The 20,875-nt window shown below is 41.4% G+C and overlaps 1 protein-coding gene across 1 annotated transcript; it reads left to right on the forward strand. All coding sequences in view use genetic code 11, as the record gives it.

The window, feature by feature from the left end:
- Positions 1-17: 17 nt before the first annotated feature.
- Positions 18-15,360, forward strand: EGR_02353 (Elongation factor G; the record flags this gene model as incomplete). The annotated part of the gene is made up of 11 exons (XM_024491602.1): positions 18-47; positions 69-258; positions 328-583; positions 656-851; positions 1,083-1,346; positions 2,074-2,406; positions 2,473-2,766; positions 4,582-4,765; positions 6,813-6,898; positions 9,635-10,043; positions 15,056-15,360. The coding sequence occupies 11 exons, from the start codon at positions 18-20 to the stop codon at positions 15,358-15,360; spliced, it is 2,547 nt and encodes an 848-aa protein (XP_024354108.1).
- Positions 15,361-20,875: the final 5,515 nt, after the last annotated feature.

Raw genomic sequence — 20,875 nt, forward strand, 5'->3', positions numbered from 1 at the left:
TGGGACTTGTTAATTGTATGGGTTTAAATTCAAGCAGAGGCCTAGACGTACCCGTTTTGCTGTTTTAGACAACGTTGTTTCGGGTGGTGGGCTGCCCTGGCTGTGGCACGTTTTCTCGGGTCGGCCTAGCCTGGCGCTGCAGACACCACGCAGCAGTTGCACCTGAGGGGAGTATCCACAAAATCCGCAATGTTGGTCTCATTGCTCATATCGATGCGGGGAAGACAACCACTACTGAGAGGATGCTCTTCTTCGCTGGTGAACCATTCCTCCTTTCTTTTGGGAACTGAAATAAATAAGTGAATAAAGATCTTCTCATCGATATAGGTCGAACGCGTGCGGTTGGCGAGGTTGACAGAGGCGACACGGTAACGGACTACCTGGCGGAGGAGAGGGAGCGTGGAATCAGCATAATGAGCGCTGCGGCGTGCCTAACCTGGCGCCAGCACGACATTCACCTCATCGACACGCCGGGACACGTCGATTTCACTTTCGAGGTGGAGCGCGGGCTCACCGCCGTCGACTCCGCTCTCGTCATCATCGATGCCTGTAAGGGTGTGGAGACACAGACTCGCACTGTCTGGTAGGTCGTGCCCTCCTCTCGTTCCCTTCTTCTCTCTTTTTCCACCCCTCACACCACTTTTGGAGCGTTCAGGTCTCAAGCGAATCGATACCAGTTGCCGAGGCTGATTTTTGTCAACAAGATGGACCGTCCAATGGCTAATTTTGACAACTGTCTTCGTTCACTCCGTCAACGTTTTGGAGGCGCTTTCTTTCCCCTTCAAATGCCGGTCTGCATCGGGAAGGATCAGTTCGTCGGAATCGTCGATTTGCCATCTCTCACTCTCAAGGTATTCTCTTCTATCCTCTCGCCTTACTCTTAACGGTGGTCATGAACATACGTAGTAAATTAGTCATCCACCTTTATCTTTTTTTGACAAAATAACAAAAATATGTCTTGTAACACCTTACGCACTGCTAATCTCAGGTAGTTTCGTTGGATTTTCTTCCCTTTCACAAGTAAATGAGTTAGTTCTACCGTTTTAAAATAACTTTTACGTCACCTCATCTTTGTATTACAGGTATGGCCTACAACACAAAAACAGACTAGCCGGTGTTTCTCCCAAACGGATTTGCTTAAGGTTCTGGCTTCTAAAGAACCCCAAAAATCAGGAGAGTCGGCAGTTTTTGGTGTTGCCGCAGTTGTGCCGTTGGCGCTGAAAGCCCGTGGACAGCTGCTTGCCTCCTTAGCGGAGTTGGATGATGCTTTTGCAAACGAGTACCTCCTTCTCGACACTCCTGAAAGCCTCCTTCCTGCAGATGTTGTTCACGACTGCGTGAAACGAGTGAGTGGACTTGTTTTCCCTTGAGCCTCTACAATCCTTTATTTACAGCCGTTGGATACTAGATGTTATTTGCTAACTTTTAACCACTTTTTATCCTTTTGTGCCTCCTGAAGATTGGATGTTTACATTTCAATTTTAAGGTGCGTTTATCGTCATTTGATTGGAACATTTATCAAAACCCAATCACACTTCTCGAGAAGCCAGAACAATTACAATCAGTTTGACCTATTTGAGTTGCTAGCTTTTAACTGAATGTCATAAAATATAACTTTTCGACTACAGAAATACATACTGCAAGCTATTATTGCTCAAATCATTACTTCTATTAACCAATGATTCCTTAGATTAACAAATCGCTACTTGTGCTTCATTATGCATAATGATGTAGTTTCTCCTAATTTTTTTTTCGTTTCACTTTTTCCGTTTGTAGTCCATTCTGAAATGACATTTTCCCAAGTTAGTCAGTCCTTAAGGTCCTTCAGCTTAAATTGAAATTTTACTAACTCCAACGCATAATTAAATGCGTGCCATAAATGCTTCCACTTTCAGGCCGAACACAGCAGAATTATTCTCACTCTACCCATAACTCTGATGATCCCCGAGGGATTTAGTTAATATCGCAAAATTTTGGGTCTTCAAGGCATGTTTTTCTAACCTTTACTCCAAAATGGAAAGCCGCCCCTAAGTCAAGGTGTGATGCGCAGCTGGATCCCCATTCCCACTTTAGGTTACCACATCCTCCCGTGGTTTTCCAGTCGTGCTGGGCAGTAGCCGTCGAAACATTGGCATACAACCCGTTCTGGATGGGGTAGTTGATTATCTACCTGATCCCTCCCAGCGTCCCCCACCTCCCCTCATTGCTAGTGTTCTCAGCCGAATTCAGCGTTCTACCCCTCATGAAGATCAGTCCTTACCAGTCCTCCTCACATTCAAAATACTCTTCGACCCCCAACGTGGTCCCCTCTCCCTGACTCGCGTCTTCTCCGGCTACGTTACACCGGGCATGCTAATTAGGAATTGGACGCGTCAAGATTTGGAGGATGCCTCCTCAGTCGAAAAAGTGGGTCTCAAAGTAGCACGTATTTAGTGGTATTCAGTAGTGAATTTATTTGAAATTCTTCTTTAGATCGGAGCCCTGCTACAACTTACAGGCGACAACTACGAGGTAGTTGACTGTGCGGGTCCTGGAAGCATTGTGGCTTTGAGTGGTCTTCAGTCAACTAGAACTGGGGATATTCTTGGACCTGTGACGCCAGATCTCCCTGATTCTGAGGAGGATGAAGGAACGGATGGAGGAGTTGATAGTGCCTTTGTTCCTCAGCCAGTCGTCCATGCTGCTCTGGAACCGAGAAGCAGCTCCACCTTTCGAAATCTTGAGCATGCTTTGACTTGCATGCAGCGGGAAGATCCTAGTTTCAAAGTAATTTTTCTACAACTGTGGAATGTGATCTTGTGGGCCTAGTTTTTTTTATGTCCGGAGGAATGAAAGGGCTAAAAGTAGTTTTAGCGGAATTTGTGGAGTATTAAAGACATTTTCCGAAGCTTTATTGTTGTCAGATCTATAGAAGTCCCAACTAGTGTTGATTTTCAGTGCAGAATTCCAATCTAAAGGTTACCGTTCTCCTCTAATGAGATTGCTAGCAAATGTTGAATTATTTACAAACTGCCATTTACTTGTAAAAATCACTGCCTATTATCATGTACTCTGAGAAACTAATTATTTGAAAGGAAATGTTGGCAATGCCTGAGTTCAGTCATATTTCTCATGTCAACTAAAGAACTGTTTCCAGCATTACCTCAAGGAGGAAAGACTTAATTATTCAATGGCTAATTAGGAAGTAGTATTGTTTGGTTTTCTTGTCCCACTGTTGGAGTACAACGTCCTTTGTTGATGGCTTGTTAGTCGAGTATGCTTGTTTTCACATGAAGTCGTCGTTTCGCTGTCGTGTGTCAACCGTCAGTATTTCGTCTGTTTTCAAACACTTCATAATTATACATAATGTCCTAATTATATTGAAACTACAAAAATAACACCTTTAACGGTATATTTCTCAATATGCGCTGATAATAACAAACAGCAGGTGTTATTTCTCAACCCAAGATTGCGTTATTTTTCTTATTCACCCAAAATGCAATCGAGTTTGATTGCAGGTAACACAATCTTTGGGCTCAACATTTCCGACAAATTGCTGTTACCAGTGCATCTTCAACGCATCTTAATACTTACCCTCGAATCATTTGCTTCATCCTCTAAATTATCGTCTGGCGTTTTCTAGGTATGATGCCTCTTGAGATCCTGTTTTCGTGTGTTTTATTTTGCCCTGACTATGGACCCAATTTTTAATCTTGACATCTTTAGATAAAATAGTAATTATAAAAAGTCAGTAGCACGATTTTATTAATAGATCAATTGGATGTCTACCATGTGATCAAAGCAACCCTTGTATATCTTTTATTTACCCACGAGAGTGTTGTTTTAATCTAAATTTTCTTTTAATCCCCTAAACCTTAGCAGTGGTTTGCTTATGAAGGGTGGTAAATCCTTTAATTGGAAGCAGCTACTAAGAAGTCATCAATGAGTTTCTAGTGGTAGTATTTCTTCATTTTTCTGACTGATAAAAACTAGCCTCAATACGAAATGGAATGGGTTATCTATTTTGTAGCTGTGTACCCACCCACTAGTACATGAAGTTGCCTTTTTCAACTTGAATTACCGTGATCTGTTATCCCTCCGTATGTTTGAATGGCTCTTTGAGTGGAAATAACCGTTGTGAACTGTCACAAGCCCGATTTCGTTCGTATTCCACGGACGAGGTAACTCTAACACAGAACAGACATTGGTTTGAATCGATCCACTCCCCTTATTCGACTATACACCCATACTTAACTTATCTTGAACTTGAATAACTGAAAGAAGGTATTTTTAACTGCAGTTTAGTCGCATGGAATGACTAGACTTTCGGCTAAAAACGATGATTACGAGAAGTAATTAGCACACTTATTTAAGCTTCGCAACCTAACTTTGAAGTCAAATAGCTCCTATATTCGTTACCTACGATCGTCCATGTTGTCTGCCTTACAGATAACGTCCGCTGCTATCCAACGGTTGAAGCAATTTTCAGCCAGTCATTAGAGCTATCTTTAAGCTTTCACTTTAGCAGAAAATAGTTACTGTTATCCAAACTTCCCACCGAGTGGCTCCGCACTTTAGCTCTCTTGTCTCCCTCCGCACCAGGCTACTTTTGACAAGGAAACGGGTCAGTGGGTGGTGGCGGGCATGGGTGACTTGCACCTGGAGGTGGTGCTCTCGCGACTGCGTCGGGAGTACCGACTGGAGGTGAACATGGGCCCTCTTCTTACCTCGCACAAGGAGATGCCGCGGGCTGGTCATGAGTGCCGTGGGACCGCCGTCTCGACAGGTTTGTTTGCTCATCCTTTTAATTTCACTCTAAGTTAAAGAAATCGTTTGAACAGTAAAAATGGTGTCACAATTTGTTTGTCCCTTCTGCTTGCTGTTTTATGTCTTAACCACTCTCATGAACGTTTAACTATATCCCTCTAGTCTTTACTGAAGGTGTAAGATACCTTAATTTAGTCACGGGCTTACAATAAATGCACAGAAGAGTTGGGAATCTTGGGGTGTATCGTGTGAGCAAGTGACTTATTATCGGCGTGGGATCTGAATTGCGCAGGTCACTTTCAGTCGTGTTTCTTCGACTACGGCTCGGCGGTGTTTGCAGCGAGTGTCTTTTGTGTATAAATTGGCCTAAAAGTAAAGTAATTTAAAAATACGCTCTCCCATTCATTTAGTACCGTCGGACCGCATACGCGAGAAATTGTATGCATTTCTTCTGAGTCTGTTTCCATTTATGATATTGCTTCGTTTAGAGTCGTAGAACAGTTTTTTAGAGTAGCGTGGTTATCAAAAGTTGACATGATAGCGACTGCCTTTCTGTCGCAAATTTCCTTAACTTTAGCCATTTGCAATTGCGCATTACCGAGCAAGTGGATCAGTGAAACCAAATTTGCAATTGCTTGCGTTTGCCACTTTAAACACTAGGTCAATCTAATCATCTCTTTGCCTTTAACAGCTTGCTTTAAGGAACAGATCGTGCCTTCAGTGACTCCTCCTTCATTTATGCAGAAAACGCAGGTTTATCCTATAAACAACAGTGTGTTTAACAGTTTGAGAATGTGCATTCTCTGAACCAAAAGCGAGGAGATGCAATTCATTTTTATCACTCTAGAGTCGAAATAACTTATTAAGCAAGTGAATACTTTTTAAAAGTTATCGAGGCATCGTGGGTCACGAAGTTCTTACCCAAAAATTTAACGAGTTTGACTCCGCCTACTCTCGATTCACTTGCTTTGATTTTTCCAGCAAACAATTTAGCTTGTGCAGCAAAATCATGGAATAAATGTTTGTAAAGATTTTCTGGTTTGTTTTACTTCCAAAATATTCCTGTTCATGTGGATTGTGATAAATGAGCTGTTGGGAAATGGCGCTGTTCTGCAACGAATGCATACACCAAACCTTACGTCTAAACACCTATTCTTACCCACTTTTTCGGCTCAAAATTGGCTAGATTTCTTAATCTATGTGCCTTCAACATAGCATTCTACCACTAACTATTTGCCCAAATAGAACAGCAAGAGAATCCGCCGATTGTTCAGATCATTTTGGAGTAGTTTTTGCCGTAACTAAAAAAGAGGATGTGTTAGTTCCGTCCTTGTACTCCTTGCTGGCTACTTTGATAATGCATATATCGCACAAAAAATGCCGTGGCAGAACTTCCTTGTGAGTGCTTGTTAAGGTGGTTACATAATGGTTTATTATTGGTGGACAATTGTCTCGACTGTGAACGTCTCTGCCTGCAAAAGTTCATTAAGGTCAGCATTACCCTTATTACTACTAACGAGAAAACGTGCCCAACTTTAGAAGGTAACGTTAGTCTCAACTACATTTCGATTTGAATGCTCTCCGTATCAAAAGCATGATAAGGCGATGGTTTGGCTACTGCCACTTTATCTGTAACGTTTCGGGGCCTTTTATATTTCTTAGTTTTTTTTTTTTAAATACGTATCTGCCGTAACTTATCTTTGTGTATCCAATGCTAGGACTGGAAACACCAAACTGCGTTCATGTTGCATCGACATTGACATCTGGTAAATTTATATTGTCATATCGTTGCTTGTGATCGGTTATCTCACAGGACCATTTAGCAGCCGCGCATGTCCAGAACGACGCTCGACTGGAACACTTAAACGGGTGACTGGGCTATTTTTTATAACTTGTAATAAAAACTTAGTTAGTCATCCCGGTTTTTTCTTAAAGCAGACTCCATCTTTCTATACGCATGATAAAAGTGCCTTCGCGAAGAATTGTTTCAACCTCATCTCTGCTCTGCTCCTATAAGAAGGCAGGAGGAAAGAGCATAGCACTCTAAAGAGCGTATTACCTTCCAGGTCTGATTGGTGGACGACAAAGGAGTATATTTGTGGAACTTGACGTGTTCTCCGATGGACATATGAGTGCTTCGAATAGATCCCGGGTACGTACAGGATGCTGTCATCTTTAGCTATGTCTCAAATTGATATTAATCCCAAGGAACAAGCCATAAGTATACTAATTTGTCTATTTTTTGCGGGTTTGTGAGGGCTCATTTCGCTGTCCACATTCAAGTCTATGCCTGTCCCTACTGCTTATTGACAAGCGTTGACTATTAGCAGATCGGAAAAGGTCGTACCTTTCTTGTAATTCGTCCTTTGTTCGGTTTTATAATATCATTTCTCTATCACGCGGATCCATTGGCGACTTTGTTTGTTCTACATTGCTACTTATTTTCTATTCCCTTTGAGCAAACATGGCAATTTTTTGTTCATGATCTTATGAAGTAACAAAAAAGTTGAGCCAAATTAGGAGAATTTCTTCCAATCGAAGAATATTTCATAATTTTTGACGGTTTATAGTCTCCCCATAGGTGGTCCTATCAATGTGAAGGCTGAGAATTTACAAATCCTAGATTAATATCCACTCGGCAGACCATTCATCTACTTTGCAAATCCAAATCGGCTAGTGAGCTTTCACTCAAATTTTGGACAAAGAATGCATTCGTCTGTAGCATTTTCCCTCTACACTCGGTTTCGTGGAGGCTACGTTTACTTTTCTTAGCGTTATTGTTACTGCGAGAGTCCACTTTTATGTCAGTGCATTTATTCACCACCTCCATGCTTTCAAGAATGTGCTCAATCGGCACACTTCGAAGAAATTATCCTTGGAACAGAGCGATCTCTAAATTAAATTATCAACCCCGGACCACTCGAGTTCAGCCATGCTCACCGTCCTTTTTTGCATTCTCCTTTCCGTTTATTTTTCTGTGATGAATAGAAGGGAAGTAACTCAATCCTATTGTTCTTGTTTGCATAGAACAGTGGATGTCAACCGGTATATTCCCATGAGCCCTATGGCCAGATTAAAAAGGCGTATTTTGAAGACCACCTCTAAGCCATTGCATGCTCTTTTTACAACCGCCATCATTCATTTCGATTCAAAAGCCGGAAAGCTTTATTGTCACTTCTCTGAGTCCGTATAGTTTGGCATGCATAATCAGGCGGAGCATTGAAATGAACGACACGCAATGTCTCCCATTGTTTGGGGCCGCAGTGTGTGCTAATGTCCCTAGCCACTTTAATCTCCCACTTTGTTCCAAATTTCTCTTAATCTGACTAATGAGCACTTTGCTTTTCATTTTGTAAATAACGTGTTTTTCACTTTATACTTTCTCATAACTCTAGTGGGTGAACTAAAATGGGGGGAATATCGGGGACTCATAAACTTACCACACATGCCTGTCCGTTCTTGCAGTGTTTTGCCGAGAGCCTTGATTTTATCTCTCCTCCATGCCCATGGATAGCTTCTTCTTTATTTACGTCAACAATGCTGCCATACAGTTCGTGACTGCTCTCACTAATGCCATAAATGCCTCCCAGCACACAACACCTATTACTTGGCTGAGGATTGCCGATTCAAACCCCAGCCCACTTTTGATAATTCCAGTTAGCTGGCTTATAGCTTCAGTCCATCAAAACCACTGCCCAGTTTTGCCTTTCCTGCGTGTTCACGTGATGATTTGAATCTAGGTCATTAATTGGGGAGGGATTGTTTAGCGGAGCTAGTGTTTGTTGACTCCTGGTAAGTTATTATCTTGTGCCTCAATTTCGCGCCTTCAGTCACGCCCTCTGGCTTGTCCCCCCTGGGAGAGCAGGGAGGCTTCATCTCTTCTCTTTCTTCGACTTTTATCCCTAAATGGACCATATTTTCCATTCCCTCAGCACTTTTGCCCTTTCGTTAAAGGGAGGAACTTTTTTCAGCTCCCAATTTTAGACGCATGTCCTGTACAATTTTTTACTCGCCTTTTATGAAATTACCTGAATCGAGTAAAATTTGAACATACTTGATAAACCCGAGAAGCTAGCAATGCTGTTGTGAATGAACGTTGGTTTTGTGTCTAACCAAACTATGGTTTTTCTCACTTTCAAGTCACGTTTGTTACCCTTTAATAAAACACTTTGAACGTGCCTTGAAAACTTTTCGGGAAATTTTCTTCGAGTTTTCATTAGTAAATTAACATCAGTGAGCACATTTTGGTAATTGCATTCAAAAAATTAAAAAGAGATGTGTGGTACCCCATTTTGAGGTAATATTGTAATCTAAAGTAAATGGATTGAGTAGTCTGGAGTTTATGTGTATAAGTGGATGCTGTTGCTTTCCAAAATTATGTACGGTGTGATAAATGTAATTTCAGGTGATTTAAGAGGGTTGGGATTTGCAAGGTGTCAAGTTAGTGAACCGTCAGTTCACTGACCGATGAAAATGTCCAATTACCGACGAGTAGCTACTATCAATTCATGGCAGTTCTGTTAATCTGGCCAAACAAGTGATATTGCCATTTTGCCCGTGTGGGCTTTAAATGAGCCGATTTCTTGATTATCTTGAGCCACAAAATTGAAGAAGAGCTGCTGTGTGCCTCAAGCCTGTCTTGAACATTGGCACCAACGCCTCTTCTCTGTGAGTGAGTGGAATGAAGTTACATTCCCTTCCCTTTACCTCCATCCAAATGCCTTTTTAGAATTTTTACTAATCTAGGTAAAAAAACATGATTTTCACTTCGTTTAAGTAAATCATTTTCTCGATTGTCACTTGATCGCAGTATTGAAAGAAAGCACGTCTATTTTCGAAAATAAAACTGAGTGTAATTATCTCATTTGTTTTGGTTCGTCTATCACAGGTGATTTTCGAGAAGGGCTGGAACCTAGAGGGTCAGAAGGGGGGCGGCGGCAGCGGAGATGCTTATCAGTCGACTGCGAGTCAACATAAGGTGATGACGTGTGTGCGACAGGGCTGCGAGGTGGCGCTATCCACGGGCGGTCCTCTGCTGCGTTCGCGCGTCCTCGGTGTGGGTGTACGCATCCGCCGCGTCGGTCAGCTGTCCTCCGCCACCTCCGCTGACACTACAGTCATGGGGGCCGACTTGGCGCGGCTGCAGGTGCCACTAGCCTCGCAGAACTTTGCATCCTTCGCTGCCCTCCTTCGCTCTACTGTGATGAAAGCACAGTCAAAGGCATTGGCTGGTCTGCCCGAGTGGAAAGTCATGGAGCCTGTCATGGCTGTGGAGATCCAAATACCTCTTGATGGTGGTAAGTTGTGTAGATGATTCGTTTTAATCTGTGCATTGGCTGGCCTACTAAAACCCTTCCTATCGGATGCATTAACTTATAAAATCACTACTTTTGCTATTCTAAAACTGGTGGACATCGATATTCAAGTTAGTTATTTCTCTGTAAATACTGGTCGGTTCGGGGTAGAAACTTGTTGACTTTCTCATATTCTTGGCACTTTAGATAGCCATGCTTAAAAATACTTACATAATCATTCGTAGCGCCTACTTCTTCCCGAAAGACGTCACAACAAATGTACAGATCTGGTGGGCTTTTAATAGAAGTGATTTAGGCATAATACGTTTGCACTTTCAAAATAGCTGTGATTGCGTCATAACAATGTCAAAAATCAGACATAACCGATCATGCTGTTTTTAGCTTTCAGAAAATTGTTGATCTTGCCTTGCACTTGACTGCATTTTGGGGTCCTGAGACTGTAGCTTGCATAGGGACGTTGAGAGGGGCATTATCTTTTCAGCTACCTTTTATTCTCAGTGTCTTTTTGTGTCTGCAAATGCAGTGTCTACGCTGAAGTTGCACGCAGTCCGATTTTCTGTTCTTCTTTCAATTACAGGAGGATAATAGTCGGTTGGGTTTACTGGCAAAAGGATACATAATTAATGCATACTGATGCTGTGCGGTGTGTTCCATTTACATAAAAATAGGCGCTGCAAATATATCCTAATAGCGTTTCTGCCTAAAAAAATATTCACTTATCCTGTGTTTGCTAAAGTGCTCAGATCTCTCTTTCTTAACATGATTGGAAACTCTCTTTCAAAGCTAAAACTGTTGATTAAGCAGTTTCCTATTATCTCTAGTTTATTTTTTTCATTATTTCCGATCCTTTTGTTTCAAATGGACTTATTGAAAAGGTAAGATAGCACCTCTATCCGTGTATCAGTATGACATGTCAAGCATTCAGAAGCTTAGGACTTCGAATGAGTTGTGTATTTTACTTTCGACATATTTTCCCACAATAAATTTTTGGTATTCTTTTATCTTTTGGGGAGTGATGGGCATCCAGTGCATTTTATCTGGTACCTTAACCAAGGGAGTTTGTATGAAGCAATATTTGATTTTAAAGTGTTATTTGTGCGTACATCCCTTATCTGGTGATGGTGTGTCTGCACCGGGTGCTTTCAACCCGTTGCTTATCTGGTATGGCAATCCAAATACGACGTCTACTCCAATTCTCGCACCTGTATGTACGCACTTTACTCAGCGCTCTATTTGGCCATAAATGGTACTCAACCATGGCAGCTGGCTCTCCCAGCCCATAAAGTAACCATATAAGTTTGTGTTCTCTTGTAAATTAAAAATTAAGTAAGTGTAGAAAGCTTCTTAAATTATTTTATTGGCTAATCTACCTTCCTTTCTCAACAAGGCACGAGCTTGCTGCAAAACCCACATAAGTCGTTTTGTCTCTAGAAGCCAAGGAATAGCCTAGCCCTGGTCACCTCCCTTTTTATCTCACCTTTGTTTTCCAACTGCCCACACCACTTTGTATGTGATTGTGGAATTTCAAGGAAAGGCGGTTATCACTTGGAGAAACATTAGAGAAATACAGAAGATGCGGATGTGGCAGTACCTTCCTCCCTCCCTCATCCCAAGCCGTAACTTATTTTACGGATAAGTGTTGCGGCTCTCTGAGGTGTGAGGTCTGGCGTTGCCCTGTGCTGTGAGAAGAGGACTTTCATCCGACTGATTTATTTATCTCGGCTGTTTTTGAAGAAGTTGTATTGCTACGGGTAGATCTGAGACGTGATTGTTTAGCTTTTAACTGGTGGACGATTCGGTCTGGAGTCCACTACAAACATACACACTCACACGAAGCATAATCTTGTGAGGATGATGTGGCGCGTGTCCTGGAGGCTGGAAGCGAGTAGTGAACAGCCAATCGTGTGTGTTGGCAGCTTAACTTTGGAGTAAAAGGCCATTCCTCATCACGGATCAGTGGGCAAGCAGTCTAAAATGCACATCATTTTCATAACAAAAGTGTAAGAAGTAAAAAAAGTTAGTTATGGAGGTGTAAACCACTCGTTTCACCACTAATGGTGCTGTATATAATTGAAAGCTCTTGATATCTTAAGCTTGCTGAATGTGATGCCTCTTTGGGAAATTTATCACTAGAATCACACTTCTTAAACCATTTTTCCAACTGCTATACAGTCATTTTGATAAAAAGGTTTCTGCAACTTTGAAACCAAGCTAAACTCAGTCCGTAAAGCAGACAAGTCTGAGTCCCATCCATTAAGTTCAACCGACATTTTTTGATATGAATTCCTGAAATAAGGGGTAAATAATACAAAGCACAGAAAAGGGTAGTAATAGGCTGATACATACCCGTGCTTCATATTGCATCATAAACTATTACATTATAAGATTGTCCAAAAGCTACCACAAATCATTCCAGCTACCCGCACTGAAAACCGCACGAACCTTCTCGGAGATCTGGTGTCTATCAGCGAACTGACTTACAACACTAGCTTTGTTTGGGAGACCAATTTAGCGTATGGAACACTTTTTGCCACCATCAATCTAAACGTTTACTGCAGTATGGTTTACCGCATCTTTTGTTTCGAAACTAGCTCCCTTCACCTTTTTTTCAGTAATGGATAAAAGAATTCGATGCGCAACAACCAGAGTATCTAATCGCATGTAAAATATTTCAAATTAGTTAGCCCTAATCCAGGAGTATAGGATGAAAAAGGTTTCCTGGGAGACTTGATGGTCGGTTTGGCCTCTACATTATCATGGTAAAGAGTTTGACTTTAGCTTAATGTGTACAATTGAGGTGCAATTTAAAAAAAAATAGTTTAATAAACTTGGAAGCCTTAAAAGATCTTCAGTGCTCTTATGGGACAGACCCATAAAGTCATCTTGGACGTTAAATTAGGTGCTTACTAAAGCATATTTGACTTGTGATGCTTAGGGACCTTCAACAGAGTAGTTCTGGCAGGGAAGCGGATGTATTTTTTTCAAATGGTGGGAGTGTGATAACAGGCAAATCAGTCGAATTTCATTATGCAGGGGAATCTCATGGATGAAACATGACTAGAACGTCGAGCATATTAGTAAACTCTGCCACAGCTTTGAAGGCGTTTTCAAAAGAGGATGAACAGATCCTGTCAGTAATAGAAGCGACATGTGTAGCCTTGAAAGACAATCGGAGTAGCTATGAATTCCGATTTTATAAGGCTAGACAGAAAAAGTCACATTCGTCCTCAGGTAAAGGCCCTACCTATTAGAGGTCAGTCGGCTCCACTTCTAATAAAGTACCTCAGTTGTAGATACAAAATTCGTTGTTGTAAATATGTCCACTTAGAGGCTTTCTTCGGCGGTTACATGATTTTACCATGGGAAATGAAAGCATTTTATTTAAATGACAATATCACATTTTAGTTGCGACAGTGATATCCAAATCTTTTCATTGAATTAGGTATTGCCGCAAAGAAGTACGCAGATCCATCTCCTCCACCTAGATTACTCTTTTGGTCTTTGCTGGATTCTATTATGTGGGGAAATTTGTGACTAATCGGATGGCAGCCACCAGCCTCTGAGCTTGTGTAATTTTTCTTAATACTGGAGGTCACTCGGGTGGCGAAAACTGACATACGTTGGGGGGTGAGGTAGGAGTGGGTGCAGTTGAAGACTTGAGGCAAAGTGAAAAATGTGAGGGAGGGAGGACTTGTCACTCCTTCGTGACAGGTTGGAGGCTTTGGCAGCTCGGATTGATGGAACTTTCACCCTCCAGTGACCTTTTCTACCCCGGAAGTTTTTTGGAAAAAGGTGGCTTAATTTAACATGCTTTGCTTGGTAGGTTTATTTTTTCTTCTCGTTTAACATACTTTACGATGCTGAATTAATGGAATTGTTATTTGTCACAACGGAACACGCCTGAAGTATCATCTCGATTTTGAGTGCTATCCCAAAAAAGATAGAGTCTACATTTTAAAATCTGACATTGTGTGTACCCTCATAGCTGGCACTGAATTGCCTAGGCGTTTTCTCCCCAACCTCTCGTAAAAGTTCGCTTTTTACTTGCGAGATTTTTCTGCTAGAAGGAGAGGAGATAAGGTGAGGTGAAAGCGGGCATGTGAGTGTAATAGCACTCAGAAAGCGGCTTTCATCTTGCTGGCTGCTTCCTCTTCGAGGTTCAAAGCATATCTTGGCCTCAAAGGTAACAAGGTTCACACTTTTTGCTCTTACTTTCCGTTATTTGTATGGCATCAACCAATTGCCTAATTAATATTGAGAGTTTCATCGCTGTATGCTCCACATGTGGGCCATGCTGCCTTTTTTTTTAAGGAGACTTCAGCTTGAACTAATGTGGACTCTGTGGAATCGCACCTAAACGAGTGAGACAGTTATACCTGATTTGCGTATTTGACCTCGATGTGTTATCCTTTCCATGAATAAAGTGTTTACCTCCATTTTGGATCATTAAGAGCTTTCGTAATGAATTGCTTCGTTCCTTGATTTTATGTACTCGAAAGGATGTTGTTTCTGGGGTTTTTCACCTATCGGGAACTTTGATGAATGAGTTGCCCATCCTAACGGTAAATAACTATTTTTTTTTCATAAACAACGAAATAAATGTTAGTGAGTTGATTATGACAGGCAGATCACTTTGCCTTGTGATTCATCTATTAAATGTTTGCTTGTAGGGTTATTTGTGCTCTTATGAACTTCAACACTCGTGTAAATGTTTCCTTATCAACACCATCAGGACTTACCCGCGTACTTTTGTATTTTATATTTCCAGATGTTTCACATTGCTAGTATATTTTCATTCAAATTATTTTTCCGTTGTTTTAATGTCTTACTCCGAATAATGCTTGGGTTGTCCTTACTTGTGAATCCATTGACTTACGAAACAATGGGGTTTTCAAGTTCTGATGGCTACATCAGCGGTACCTAGATGTGTGCTCTTTCCATTAAGACGGATTTTGGTATGTTGAACTAGGTTTTTCTTGCTCCTCCTTGTTTAGACTCGGGTTCACAGGATGCCTCTCTGGCACCCTTTCTGGGTGAGTTAGCGCGGCGTCGGGGCGAGGTAGAGACTGTGGAGATGGCGGAGTGTGACGGCCACAGAGGAGGTAAATGCTGTCTGCGTGCCTTCGCACCCCTTGCTGAGTTGAGCGGCTTTTCCGCTGCAGTGCGCAGCCTCTCATCCGGCCGTGCCGAGATCGTCCTCCGCTTCGCCCACTTTCAACCCGTCTCCACTGAGCGACAGATTGAGCTACTGCGTCACGTCCCTTCTCGTCCTCTGGCCCCCACCCACTCCTCTGCCTAAGTTAGTGCTCCCGCCCCTCATGCCCAAGTCGTTCATTCTACGCTTCCGTCTGTTCCTCAATTAGGGTGGGTAGTTTTAACCTCTTCGAGGCTTTTAAGACATTTGGAATACCTAGCTAAATTGGCCTTTTTATAGCTTTAATGATCCCCATATTTTGACAAGATCTCCTTGGAACGAATGTTTTTAAAGGGAGCCAAAGCCCACCCGTCCCCCTTTAGGGTTTGAAGTTTGTGCTCAAAGGGGCCAATAAAATTCGTATAATTATAGTCATATAAGGTTAATGGAGTGTTGTTTCGGGTTTTAAATGGTGGTTGTTTAGTTGGGTCAAGGAATTTATCGAAGGGTGTGTGTGTGTGTGTATAATGTGTTTAGTGGATGAAGATAAAATGTGTGGATGTCGCTCTTGCTTTGAAAGCCTTTAAGCTTGTGACTTGACAAGTTAGGGTGCATTGAAGCTCTTTTGAAAGACAGCGTTCTATAACACCCGACTTGACGTATTTAAAATCAGTGGGACTATTTTGCCTACTATAAGCATTTTTGATTTTTCATACTCTTTCACACGTGATTTGTAACACCACAATTACCCGCAGATTGAGGAATTCAACGGCGCAGAGGCTGCTATGGTGTAATTAGACAGCTATTTCTCATTCAGTTGATTCTAAACTGGATTTATGGCATCTTAGATAGGCGGTCGTCGATTCAGTCTGTTTTTTATCACTTGGGTTAGTCTGCAACTCATTTTTTCCAGGGACCTAACGTTTTTTTTACTTAGACAAAGTTACAAGTCGTACTAGATCTGCTCATTTAACGTTAACCAAGTCTTTAAGATAAAGGCAAAAGTAGAGGGAAATGCCTTATCCTGGTGCATTATCATGCAGTTCAACAAAAAGGCGTTTATTTACTCCATTTCATTAACCACTATCGTCAAGGAATGCATAAATATTTGTGGTAGCTAAGCTTAAAGTTTCGAGTCTCAAGTTTAATTCTAAACAATTTATGCGGGAAATTTACTTTATTGTGCTAAATCTGCCCTTGTTTGGGAAGAGTCTCCAATGCCCAGGGCTTACTTCGGCATTACCATATTAATGTCTCTCAAACAGTCGTTTGGCGAGTAAGGAGGTCTTATTCGGAGTCTTATACGTGGGCATTAATGCTGAAATGATGCATGCAATTTTATGCTGACATCGTAGTTTTGCGTGACGGCAAATACTGAAGCTACCTTATGCATTTGAGTCTCTCCACAGGCCGTCTAATGTCTCGGTGGGCACACATTTGTCACTGCTATTCCTCCATCCAGTCTAATTTATTGCGCTGATAAAGTGTTCATAAACTTAATCTCAAGCATTACCGTGTCTTCTTACCCGTAAAAATGTCCATTGTCTAGCTTCTGATAAAGGCTAATGAATGCAAAATACTACTAAAAATTCCTAACAGAGTAAGATGGAATATTATGAAGGGTGTTGAACAAATTATAAATGAAGGGTTTTTGGGTAACTAGTAATACTTGGGTTCCTCTTCATTTACTACCAAGTAAATGGTGGACTTCAATGCAAATGTCACTCAAAATGTCGAGCATTTTCCTTGAGTGTGCTTCACTCACCCACGATGCTAGATTTACTACACTCATTCCTGCAATGCTTTAAGCATCCGAGTAAATCTATTAGCCTGTTCTTCTTCATAACTTTCAGAATAAAGACAGTCATTCCGAATGTCATTTTTCCTATAGAGATAAAATAATATTTCCCTGAAGCCTCCATACTTCCCTTCAGCTCTATCCAAGATCACCTTGGTTTTGTATGGAGAAGTAGATTTTCTGCAGTTGCAAATATTTTTTTTATTATTGTGCTTACGGCACAGTACCATGGGAGTCCACGACACGAGCTTTGTTTGCCTCAAGAATCCAAGACCATCTTTTATGAGCATAAACGTCCGCTTAGCAGAGAGCTTTTAGAGGCCTCCCAACTGAGCATGAAATGAGCTTTGCAATTGCTCTCAGACCTGGCTTGTCCACTTGCCGATTTGACAATCACAACGCGGCTCGAAAGGATCTGTAATCACTGGTTGCGCACACACACATCCTGGTGGAAGGTGGAGGCGGGGCGAGGCGAGGCGGGACAGGGTGGGTTAGAGAATGTCTATCATGGGCAAAGAATGGGTGGCCACCATTTACGCTTCCGACACGACCGAGTTAGCGAGGAAAGCTGCAGTCAGCTTCTTAAAGTATCCCTAAAATAAGAGGGGTGTTGGCCTCTTTCCAAAAAACAACTCAAATTTGTCAAAGAGTGATCGTTTAACTGGATTCTATTTTTTACAAACGTTTCCTGTCACGTCATGGATGAAATGGCAGTTCATTTCGATTTTTTACTAGGAGTTGCTCAGATCAAAGTTTTGTTTAATCACTTCTGTCGTCTAACATTGGCGACCAAAATTAATGCTTTCAGTGAACGCGAAAATTGCAATCTCAAGCCATTTGAGGTATGGTGTTTTTGGATTTAGGAAAGATGTACCAACCGATAAAAATTGAAAGAAGATACATTTCAAGGATCGAATTCCCTTTCAAGGTTAATAACTTTACACGGATGAAGGATTACCGATAGCAAGTGCAATTTCTCGAGATACGCTTTCATGGAGTAAATTGCGTCTCAATTTAAATAAAGTGGGCGGCTTTCTTCACAAAGAAACTCCATCAGGCGTGGTAGGACTATTTTATGGTGAAGACATATTCATTGTCGGATGTCGAGGTGTACGCAAACTCAAAACAAAACATTAAAAGTCGTAGTTTCTGAAACTGACAATATAATCTTTTTAGACAACCGCGTATCACTCCTGCATAGCTGCATGAGCTTGTAGTTATTACATTTTAGAAGTTGTGAAGTAATGTTTTATTATGACGAGAGGTTGCAATTCTTCACATGCAGCACTTCACTCCTTTCTGTATACGGTGTGTGAGCAAAAGGTGGGCAATCTTATGACACCAGGAATTCTAATAGTTTTGGCTTCGGAAGATCCCTTCGCCTTAAACTAACATACGCCAATAAAACAAGTAACTCAAACTGTGATGGGGTACCTTAGGAGTCCATAAATTGCTAGATCGGAGTTTTTGGGTCGCTCCTGAGACCAGAATATCGACTTGTTTGGGAACTAATGGCAGAAAAGCTCATTGAAAGGGGCATACTTTATTTCATCACAGTAGTTGGATTCACTGGTAATTGTACGAAGCCGTTTATGCATCATCAGGCTGAATGCAAAATAAAAGTTTTTTGAAAATATTCCGAGGACTCGTTTATCTCAGTTGAGAAGACCACATCCGATGTGATACATGCTTAGTCGGCGCCATATGGGTAATAAGTTTGGCATTTAAAGGCGAAAAATTCCACACACTTTAATTTCGTATTACACTGTGCCAGGCACAAAACGACAGTTCTACTACAGCCAGGCTGTTTGTTAACCCACTATTTAGGTGGTTCTGAACGCCTGCTTCAAAGGAAACCTTTGTAAAGTAAAACCACCAACTCCGAGATTAAGCTAGCGATAAAACCGATTACGTGACACGGCCATCCGCTCTGACTCCACCCTTTTAAACGGTTCAAAGGATGCGTTTGAACGCCCAAATCATGAACAATTCCGAAAGTCCTGGGGCGGAGAGGGAGAAAATAAGCTACTGCTTTTCGGTATGAAACAACTAGGGCAATGCTGAATCCCTGGAAGGCTGTGTGCTGTTGGATGGGGCAATGGAAATCAAAATCCACACGTGTTCTGTCAAACCGTTTAGTACTTTAAAGCTATCTTCACACTGTCCTGACCTTTCAAAGTATTTTGAACACTGCGGTTGTTGAGTGCGAATACTCTTATTAGAAAAGCTTAATACTTATAAGGTATCTTAATCTACGGTCTCGATGGGGTTGTTTTCTCCTATTTGGCGGCTTCGTAATTAGCATAATTGGTTATTCCTTTTTATTTTACAGGATCCTTTTCACGATACAAACGTTATTAAGTGGCTACAGCCCTTAATTCACAATAGGCCACCTCGACAGGAAGTTGAAGTAGTTGAGAAATAAAAGAAAATGGATGTCAGTAGTTTAAATAAACGACAGACTTGCGTAGTATGAGGCCAACTCAGTTTCATAGAAATCGGCCATTTTATCAAAAGCCTTTAGAAATTTAGCGTTTCGTAACCAATCGAAATTCAGCAAATATTAAACTATTGGAGATCAGCCACAATTTGGATGTGCAATCTCTATATCTTTCACAACGCATGAGTGGAACTTTTTGCGACTTTCACACCACTTAACTGGTGGCAAAAATACGTTAATTCCAGCGGTTCTTATTGTATTCCGTATAGACCAAAACCTTCATGATAAAGTGGCACATCCGAGCTATCGAGAGGCGATGTTTGAGCCCTCAAACGTCGATTTGAGCGGCTTCACTCTCTTGCAGGAAGGCAATGTCATTAGCGGTCAGTCTGTATTCATCTTAGCCGTACTCAAGGGATTATGTCAGGGAACGCACACAGAGACCGTCACAAGTTTTCGACATTACGATTGCTATCATCATTGCAGTGGTAAGAGTTTGTCTCTGTCCGAGAGGAATCCAATAAGTACTGGGACGATCTTTTGAAATAAGGCACACAGTTCGCTTGAGTCAATTGTCTCTTTCGAAACCGAAATCTGTCATTGTGCATGCTTCTCTGTATGCTGCAAACCAAAATCTATTTCGGTCAAAATGGTCGAATCCTAGGGTGGCAATGCCGGTGAGGTTATTCAACTTTGTTTGCCAGTGGGCAACTATCAAATGGGTGGCTTCCATCAATTGTCGAGAATGTAACAATGTTTCTGCATGCATTGCCACCCACGTGCATTTTTCATTGCATTCCTAGGGCATAACGACTTGGCATTAAAGTCCCGACACTTGACCCAAATGATTGTCAATGGAAACGTGTCAGTTCCATTTATCAGAAACTTTTAATGCAAGTGAACTTTCCCATTCGTGGTAATGGTTTCTTTCCATCTTTTTCGGATGATGACATTGTGATTTTCTGTATAAATTAATAATGAATGTATTTCTCTTACGTTGAGTTTTTGACCAGAATATGGGCTAGGCAGAAGAATGACTGCTCGGCCTTTTTTATTTAAGAATGTATTTCGGGTTTTGGAACTACTTTCCTCCTTGCGAAGCTGTCCTTACCTTTGGAACTAGGATTGTATCAAAATTTTGTTGAACAGGTTGACCTCGAGGTGAGCATTGTTTCGTCTGTTCGGTAAGTAAAAGGGGGAAACGGATGTGTAACTCTACCTATTCCCAGTCCCTGAATATTGTCTTCCTATGGTAATCTGGAGCTACCTATGAGATGTGACACAAGAATTCTTCATTGTATTTGGTAGGTTTGAATAGTTGTTGCCAATGTCATCTAAATCCAAAAATTACACTGAAAAACCAACTACGTTCCTTTTAACTCCCAAAACTACGAAATTCGTAAAAACCCGATTTATTATCCACTCTTCAAAACATTAAACAG

Source organism: Echinococcus granulosus, assembly GCF_000524195.1.
Source record: "Echinococcus granulosus chromosome Unknown EG_S00010, whole genome shotgun sequence".
Lineage (NCBI taxonomy): Eukaryota > Metazoa > Platyhelminthes > Cestoda > Cyclophyllidea > Taeniidae > Echinococcus > Echinococcus granulosus.